The sequence below is a fragment of the Ranitomeya variabilis genome, chromosome 4 (genome assembly GCF_051348905.1).
Source record: "Ranitomeya variabilis isolate aRanVar5 chromosome 4, aRanVar5.hap1, whole genome shotgun sequence".
NCBI lineage: Eukaryota > Metazoa > Chordata > Amphibia > Anura > Dendrobatidae > Ranitomeya > Ranitomeya variabilis.
Window position 1 is genome coordinate 262,969,242 of NC_135235.1, and position 9,799 is coordinate 262,979,040.

The 9,799-nt window shown below is 43.8% G+C and overlaps 1 protein-coding gene across 1 annotated transcript in view; it reads right to left on the reverse strand.

Annotated features, from left to right (window-relative positions):
* LOC143764292 (indolethylamine N-methyltransferase-like) overlaps positions 1-9,523 on the reverse strand; it is a 99,548-nt gene extending 90,025 nt beyond the window's left edge. The window contains exon 1 of the mRNA XM_077249723.1: positions 9,330-9,523. Within this exon, the coding sequence (XP_077105838.1) occupies positions 9,330-9,480 (151 nt within the window). The 5' untranslated portion in view covers positions 9,481-9,523. The remainder of the gene's footprint in view (positions 1-9,329) is intronic.
* Between the last annotated feature and the right edge of the window lie 276 nt (positions 9,524-9,799).

Sequence of the window (9,799 nt, forward strand, 5' to 3'; positions counted from 1 at the left end):
GCCCACATAGTATATAGCAGCCACATAGTATATAGCAGCCACGTAGAATATAGCACAGCCATATAGTATATAGCAGCCATGTAGTATATAACATAGCTCACGTAGTATATAGCACAGCCCACGTAGTATATAACCCAGCCACATAGTATATAGCACAGTCCACATAGTATATTATACAGCCCACGTAGTATATAGCACAGCTACATAGTATATAACACAGCCCACAGAGTATATAGCACAGCCACATAATACAGGTCCTTCTCAAAAAATTAGCATATAGTGTTAAATTTCATTATTTACCATAATGTAATGATTACAATTAAACTTTCATATATTATAGATTCATTATCCACCAACTGAAATTTGTCAGGTCTTTTATTGTTTTAATACTGATGATTTTGGCATACAACTCCTGATAACCCAAAAAACCTGTCTCAATAAATTAGCATATTTCACCCGTCCAATCAAATAAAAGTGTTTTTTAATAACAAACAAAAAAAACATAAAATAATAATGTTCAGTTATGCACTCAATACTTGGTCGGAAATCCTTTGGCAGAAATGACTGCTTCAATGCGGCATGGCATGGAGGCAATCAGCCTGTGACACTGCTGAGATGTTATGGAGGCCCAGGATGTTTCAATAGCGGCCTTAAGCTCATCCAGAGTGTTGGGTCTTGCGTCTCTCAACTTTCTCTTCACAATATCCCACAGATTCTCTATGGGGTTCAGGTCAGGAGAGTTGGCAGGCCAATTGAGCACAGTAATACCATGGTCAGTAAACCATTTACCAGTGGTTTTGGCACTGTGAGCAGGTGCCAAGTCGTGCTGAAAAATGAAATCTTCATCTCCATAAAGCATTTCAGCCGATGGAAGCATGAAGTGCTCCAAAATCTCCTGATAGCTAGCTGCATTGACCCTGCCCTTGATGAAACACAGTGGACCAACACCAGCAGCTGACATGGCACCCCACACCATCACTGACTGTGGGTACTTGACACTGGACTTCAGGCATTTTGGCATTTCCTTCTCCCCAGTCTTCCTCCAGACTCTGGCACCTTGATTTCCGAATGACATGCAAAATTTGCTTTCATCAGAAAAAAGTACTTGGGACCTCTTAGCAACAGTCCAGTGCTGCTTCTCTGTAGCCCAGGTCAGGCGCTTCTGCCGCTGTTTATGGTTCAAAAGTGGCTTTACCTGGGGAATGCGGCACCTGTAGCCCATTTCCTGCACACGCCTGTGCACGGTGGCTCTGGATGTTTCCACACCAGACTCAGTCCACTGCTTCCTCAGGTTCCCCAAGGTCTGGAATCGGTCCGTCTCCACAATCTTCCTCAGGGTCCGGTCACCTCTTCTCGTTGTACAGCGTTTTCTGCCACATTGTTTCCTTCCAACAGACTTACCATTGAGGTGCGTTGATACAGCACTCTGGGAACAGCCTATTTGTTGAGAAATTTCTTTCTGGGTCTTACCCTCTTGCTTGAGGGTGTCAATGATGGCCTTCTTGACATCTGTCAGGTCGCTAGTCTTACCCATGATGGGGGTTTTGAGTAATGAACCAGGCAGGGAGTTTTTAAAAGCCTCAGGTATCTTTTGCATGTGTTTAGAGTTAATTAGTTGATTCATAAGATTAGGGTAATAGGTCGTTTAGAGAACCTTTTCTTGATATGCTAATTTATTGAGACAGGTTTTTTGGGTTATCAGGAGTTGTATGCCAAAATCATCAGTATTAAAACAATAAAAGACCTGACAAATTTCAGTTGGTGGATAATGAATCTATAATATATGAAAGTTTAATTGTAATCATTACATTATGGTAAATAATGAAATTTAACACTATATGCTAATTTTTTGAGAAGGACCTGTATATAGCAGCCACATAGTATATAACACAGCCCACACAGTAAATAGCACAGCCACGTAGTATATAATACAGACAGCTATGTAGTATATAGCACAGCCACGTAATATATAGCACAGTCACATAGTATATAGCACAGCCACATAGTATATAACACAGACAGCCACATAGCATGTAGCACAGCCACGTAGTATATCACAGCCATATATTATATAGCAGCCACGCATTATATAACACAGCTCATGTAGTATGTAGCACAGCCACGTAGTATATAACACAGACATCCACGTAGTATATAGCACAGCCACATAGTATGTAACAGCCACGCAGTAAATAACACAGCCCATGTAGTATATAACACAGCCCTCATAGTATATAGCACAGCCCACGAAGTATATAACACAGCCCACATAGTATATAGCAGTGTGGGCACCATATCCCTGTTAAAAAAAAGAAAATAAAAAATAGTTATATACTCACCTTCCAGCATCCACCGAAGCTGTCCTGCTCTTCGCAATGCGGCCGGCAGCTTCCGTTCCCAGTGATGCATTGCGAAATTACCCAGATGGCTTAGCGGTCTTGTGAGACCACAAAAGCATCTGGGTAATTTCACAATGCATCACTGTTATCGGAAGTAAAAAGTTGGTCCGGGATGGGGCGACACACTGGCACTGACTGGAGGGGAGTAGGGAAGGGCAAATTCGCAGCCAGACAGTGCCTGTCGCTGATTGGTCATGGCCGGCCGGCCGCAACCAATCATCGATGTGGGATTTCCATGACAGACAAACAGACGGAAGTACCCCTTATACAATTATATAGATAGATTGCGTAAAATACAAAAGAAATGTGTCAATTTTTAACTTTAGGCTTTTAAGAAATCATTTCATCTTCAACTTGCTTAACTGCTCACAATAGCAGTAATTTTAACCAGGGGTGCCCAGACTTTTACATGCCGCTGTATGAACAAATTGTCAAAGAATAAATCAAAAGCTCCCAAATGCCCCAGATGCAGAGTAACAGTCCAGTCCCAAATTTTGGTCTACTTCTTGCTCTCCCAGGTGGTCTGTTGAATGTCTTTTGCAGCCACCATACCCCCCTGATATATTTTCCTATAATGGTAGAAAGAAATGGTATATGGGTCTGTATAGGGGTTTGGTTAGGGGTGCGCCAAAAATTTGCGACAGCTGTTATGGTTCTCAATGGCAAGAGAACATAGCCCAGCAAACATAAGAACTAGCTCTTGGAAGGATGGAAACTAAACTGACCATGAACTAAACCTGCCGCACAACTAACAGTAGCCGGGTAGCGTTGCCTGCGTTTTATCCCTAGACGCCCAGCGCCGGCCGGAGGACTAACTAATCCTGGCAGAGGAAAATATAGTCCTGGCTCACCTCTAGAGAAATTTCCCCGAAAGGCAGACAGAGGCCCCCACATATATTGGCGGTGATTTTAGATGAATTGACAAACGTAGTATGAAAATAGGTTTAGCAAAATTGAGGTCCGCTTACTAGATAGCAGGAAGACAGAAAGGGCACTTTCATGGTCAGCTGAAAACCCTATCAAAACACCATCCTGAAATTACTTTAAGACTCTAGTATTAACTCATAACATCAGAGTGGCAATTTCAGATCACAAGAGCTTTCCAGACACAGAAACGAAACTACAGCTGTGAACTGGAACAAAATGCAAAAACAAACGAGGACTAAAGTCCAACTTAGCTGGAAGTTGTCTAGCAGCAGGAACATGCACAGAAAGGCTTCTGATTACAATGTTGACCGGCATGGAAGTGACAGAGGAGCAAGGCTAAATAGCGACTCCCACATCCTGATGGAAACAGGTGAACAGAGGGGATGATGCACACCAGTTCAATTCCACCAGTAGCCACCGGGGGAGCCCAAAATCCAATTTCACAACAGTACCCCCCCCTCAAGGAGGGGGCACCGAACCCTCACCAGAACCACCAGGGCGATCAGGATGAGCCCTATGAAAGGCACGGACCAGATCGGAGGCATGAACATCAGAGGCAGTCACCCAAGAATTATCCTCCTGACCGTATCCCTTCCATTTGACCAGATACTGGAGTTTCCGTCTGGAAACACGGGAGTCCAAGATTTTTTCCACAACGTACTCCAACTCGCCCTCAACCAACACCGGAGCAGGAGGCTCAACGGAAGGCACAACCGGTACCTCATACCTGCGCAATAATGACCGATGAAAAACATTATGAATAGAAAAAGATGCAGGGAGGTCCAAACGGAAGGACACAGGGTTAAGAATCTCCAATATCTTGTATGGGCCGATGAACCGAGGCTTAAACTTGGGAGAAGAAACCCTCATAGGGACAAAACGAGAAGACAACCACACCAAGTCCCCAACACAAAGCCGAGGACCAACCCGACGCCGGCGGTTGGCAAAAAGCTGAGTCTTCTCCTGGGACAACTTCAAATTGTCCACTACCTGCCCCCAAATCTGATGCAACCTCTCCACCACAGCATCCACTCCAGGACAATCCGAAGATTCCACCTGACCAGAAGAAAATCGAGGTTGAAACCCCGAATTACAGAAAAAGGGAGACACCAAGGTGGCAGAGCTGGCCCGATTATTGAGGGCAAACTCCGCTAAAGGCAAAAAAGCAACCCAATCATCCTGATCTGCAGACACAAAGCACCTCAAATATGTCTCCAAGGTCTGATTCGTCCGCTCGGTCTGGCCATTAGTCTGAGGATGGAAAGCAGACGAGAAAGACAAATCTATGCCCATCCTAGCACAGAATGCTCGCCAAAATCTAGACACGAATTGGGTACCTCTGTCAGAAACGATATTCTCCGGAATACCATGCAAACGGACCACATTCTGAAAAAACAGCGGAACCAACTCGGAAGAAGAAGGCAACTTAGGCAGGGGAACCAAATGGACCATCTTAGAGAAATGATCACACACCACCCAGATGACAGACATCTTCTGAGAAACAGGAAGATCCGAAATAAAATCCATCGAGATGTGCGTCCAGGGCCTCTTCGGGATAGGCAAGGGCAACAACAATCCACTAGCCCGAGAACAACAAGGCTTGGCCCGAGCACAAATGTCACAAGACTGCACAAAGCCTCGCACATCTCGAGACAGGGAAGGCCACCAGAAGGACCTTGCCACCAAATCCCTGGTACCAAAGATTCCAGGATGACCTGCCAACGCAGAAGAATGAACCTCAGAAATGACTTTACTGGTCCAATCATCAGGAACAAACAGTCTACCAGGTGGGCAACGATCAGGTCTATCCGCCTGAAACTCCTGCAAGGCCCGCCGCAGGTCTGGAGAAACGGCAGACAATATCACTCCATCCTTAAGGATACCAGTAGGTTCAGAATTACCAGGGGAGTCAGGCTCAAAACTCCTAGAAAGGGCATCCGCCTTAACATTCTTAGAACCCGGCAGGTAGGACACCACAAAATTAAACCGAGAGAAAAACAACGACCAGCGCGCCTGTCTAGGATTCAGGCGTCTGGCGGACTCAAGATAAATTAGATTTTTGTGGTCAGTCAATACCACCACCTGATGTCTAGCCCCCTCAAGCCAATGACGCCACTCCTCAAAAGCCCACTTCATGGCCAAAAGCTCCCGATTCCCAACATCATAATTCCGCTCGGCGGGCGAAAATTTACGCGAGAAAAAAGCACAAGGTCTCATCACGGAGCAATCGGAACTTCTCTGCGACAAAACCGCCCCAGCTCCGATTTCAGAAGCGTCGACCTCAACCTGAAAAGGAAGAGCAACATCAGGCTGACGCAACACAGGGGCGGAAGAAAAGCGGCGCTTAAGCTCCCGAAAGGCCTCCACAGCAGCAGGGGACCAATCAGCAACATCAGCACCCTTCTTAGTCAAATCAGTCAATGGTTTAACAACATCAGAAAGACCAGCAATAAATCGACGATAAAAGTTAGCAAAGCCCAAAAATTTCTGAAGACTCTTAAGAGAAGAGGGTTGCGTCCAATCACAAATAGCCTGAACCTTGACAGGATCCATCTCGATGGAAGAGGGGGAAAAAATATATCCCAAAAAGGAAATCTTTTGAACCCCAAAAACGCACTTAAAACCCTTCACACACAAGGAATTAGACCGCAAAACCTGAAAAACCCTCCTGACCTGCTGGACATGAGAGTCCCAGTCATCCGAAAAAATCAAAATATCATCCAGATACACAATCATAAATTTATCCAAATAATCACGGAAAATGTCATGCATAAAGGACTGAAAGACTGAAGGGGCATTTGAAAGACCAAAAGGCATCACCAAATACTCAAAGTGGCCCTCGGGCGTATTAAATGCGGTTTTCCACTCATCCCCCTGCTTAATTCGCACCAAATTATACGCCCCACGGAGATCTATCTTAGAGAACCACTTGGCCCCCTTTATGCGAGCAAACAAATCAGTCAGCAGTGGCAACGGATATTGATATTTAACCGTGATTTTATTCAAAAGCCGATAATCAATACACGGCCTCAAAGAGCCATCTTTCTTAGCCACAAAGAAAAAACCGGCTCCTAAGGGAGATGACGAAGGACGAATATGTCCCTTTTCCAAGGACTCCTTTATATATTCTCGCATAGCAGCATGTTCAGGCACAGACAGATTAAATAAACGACCCTTAGGGTATTTACTACCCGGAATCAAATCTATGGCACAATCGCACTCCCGGTGCGGAGGTAATGAACCAAGCTTAGGTTCTTCAAAAACGTCACGATATTCAGTCAAGAATTCAGGAATCTCAGAGGGAATAGATGATGAAATGGAAACCACAGGTACGTCCCCATGCGTCCCCTTACATCCCCAGCTTAACACAGACATAGCTTTCCAGTCAAGGACTGGGTTATGAGATTGCAGCCATGGCAATCCAAGCACCAACACATCATGTAGGTTATACAGCACAAGAAAGCGAATAATCTCCTGGTGATCCGGATTAATCCGCATAGTTACTTGTGTCCAGTATTGTGGTTTATTGCTAGCCAATGGGGTGGAGTCAATCCCCTTCAGGGGTATAGGAGTTTCAAGAGGCTCCAAATCATACCCACAGCGTTTGGCAAAGGACCAATCCATAAGACTCAAAGCGGCGCCAGAGTCGACATAGGCATCCGCGGTAATAGATGATAAAGAACAAATCAGGGTCACAGATAGAATAAACTTAGACTGTAAAGTGCCAATTGAAACAGACTTATCAAGCTTCTTAGTACGCTTAGAGCATGCTGATATAACATGAGTTGAATCACCGCAATAGAAGCACAACCCATTTTTTCGTCTAAAATTCTGCCGTTCACTTCTGGACAGAATTCTATCACATTGCATATTCTCTGGCGTCTTCTCAGTAGACACCGCCAAATGGTGCACAGGTTTGCGCTCCCGCAGACGCCTATCGATCTGGATAGCCATTGTCATGGACTCATTCAGACCCGCAGGCACAGGGAACCCCACCATAACATCCTTAATGGCATCAGAGAGACCCTCTCTGAAATTCGCCGCCAGGGCGCACTCATTCCACTGAGTAAGCACAGCCCATTTACGGAATTTCTGGCAGTATATTTCAGCTTCGTCTTGCCCCTGAGATAGGGACATCAAGGCCTTTTCCGCCTGAAGTTCTAACTGAGGTTCCTCATAAAGCAACCCCAAGGCCAGAAAAAACGCATCCACATTAAGCAACGCAGGATCCCCTGGAGCCAATGCAAAAGCCCAATCCTGAGGGTCGCCCCGGAGCAGGGAAATCACAATCCTGACCTGCTGAGCAGGATCTCCAGCAGAGCGAGATTTCAGGGACAAAAACAACTTGCAATTATTTTTGAAATTTTGAAAGCAAGATCTATTCCCCGCGAAAAATTCAGGCAAAGGAATTCTAGGTTCAGATATAGGAACCTGAACAACAAAATCTTGTAAATTTTGAACTTTCGTGGTGAGATTATTCAAACCTGCAGCTAAACTCTGAAAATCCATTTTAAACAGGTGAACACAGAGCCATTCCAGGATTAGAAGGAGAGAGAGAGAGAAAGGCTGCAATATAGGCAGACTTGCAAGAGCTTCAATTACAAGCACACTCAGAACTGAAGGGAAAAAAAAAAAAAAAAATCTTCAGCAGACTTCTCTTTTCTCTCCTTTCTCTGTCAATTAATTTTAACCCTTTGTGGCCGGTCAAACTGTTATGGTTCTCAATGGCAAGAGAACATAGCCCAGCAAACATAAGAACTAGCTCTTGGAAGGATGGAAACTAAACTGACCATGAACTAAACCTGCCGCACAACTAACAGTAGCCGGGTAGCGTTGCCTGCGTTTTATCCCTAGACGCCCAGCGCCGGCCGGAGGACTAACTAATCCTGGCAGAGGAAAATATAGTCCTGGCTCACCTCTAGAGAAATTTCCCCGAAAGGCAGACAGAGGCCCCCACATATATTGGCGGTGATTTTAGATGAATTGACAAACGTAGTATGAAAATAGGTTTAGCAAAATTGAGGTCCGCTTACTAGATAGCAGGAAGACAGAAAGGGCACTTTCATGGTCAGCTGAAAACCCTATCAAAACACCATCCTGAAATTACTTTAAGACTCTAGTATTAACTCATAACATCAGAGTGGCAATTTCAGATCACAAGAGCTTTCCAGACACAGAAACGAAACTACAGCTGTGAACTGGAACAAAATGCAAAAACAAACGAGGACTAAAGTCCAACTTAGCTGGAAGTTGTCTAGCAGCAGGAACATGCACAGAAAGGCTTCTGATTACAATGTTGACCGGCATGGAAGTGACAGAGGAGCAAGGCTAAATAGCGACTCCCACATCCTGATGGAAACAGGTGAACAGAGGGGATGATGCACACCAGTTCAATTCCACCAGTAGCCACCGGGGGAGCCCAAAATCCAATTTCACAACAGACAGCGTACATATTTTGTCCCTCTTTCTCTTCCGTGAAAGTTGGGAGGTATGATGCTGGTGTGCTCATTCATACCAATAAGTTATAAATGAGCACAATGCAAAAAAATCTTCAGAAATTGACCTGAAGTTTGGAGACTTTAACATTGTATTTTACCTTTTGCAATGCATGGTAAATTAGTATCAAAATCCACATTGAATGTGGATTTTCTATTGATCTGTAGTAAAATATGCATTAGAAAATTTGTAAATGTGAGAGTATCCTTACAGCAGATTTAAAAGTAATTGCACCAACAAATGAAATCTTTGTTTAACTGTTTATTATGCTCAATTTCTATTCCAGGGTTCTGAAAATTACAGAGGGAAACAGTTACAATACTAACCCCAAAAATCTTATAGTATTCATCATATGGAATAATCAAACACAGCGTTGCTCTTCTTCCCTTGCTTGAGATGAGCCGGGCACTGTACTTTCCACCTTAGCTCCCACGAACCATTAAAAATCAAATTTGCCTTATTTGCATTTAGTTAAAACCATCTAAACAGAACAATTAGGATACTTACCCTCTGTAAAGCTTTTCATAAGATTTTCAATGGGAAATATCAAGGAATCCTCTATAGAGATCATATCAGGGTTATCTGACAAATAACTGTCCAAATGTTGTCTGGAATCAAAGCCATCTTCATGGTAGCGCTTATGGGTGCTGGAATCCATCGTCTAATCTTCTATCACAGGCAGGGTGACTCTTACTACTCCGCTGCTCAAGGCCTTTATATCATCACCAGAAATGTATTTACGAAGCATGTTAGCAAAGAATATGTTTACTTATCATATCACAAGTTATTCTCTTCATTTACACATTCATTTAATTAAAATATAAAATAAGCAAAACAAATAATGTTTAACCCATTAATGACCTAACTTTCAGGAGTACACAAAATGTTTAAGTTTGCTTTTTGCCATTGAAATACTAATATTTTGTCCATGATTGTACGCATCCAGTGACAAAGAATGATGAAACATGAGATGGGAT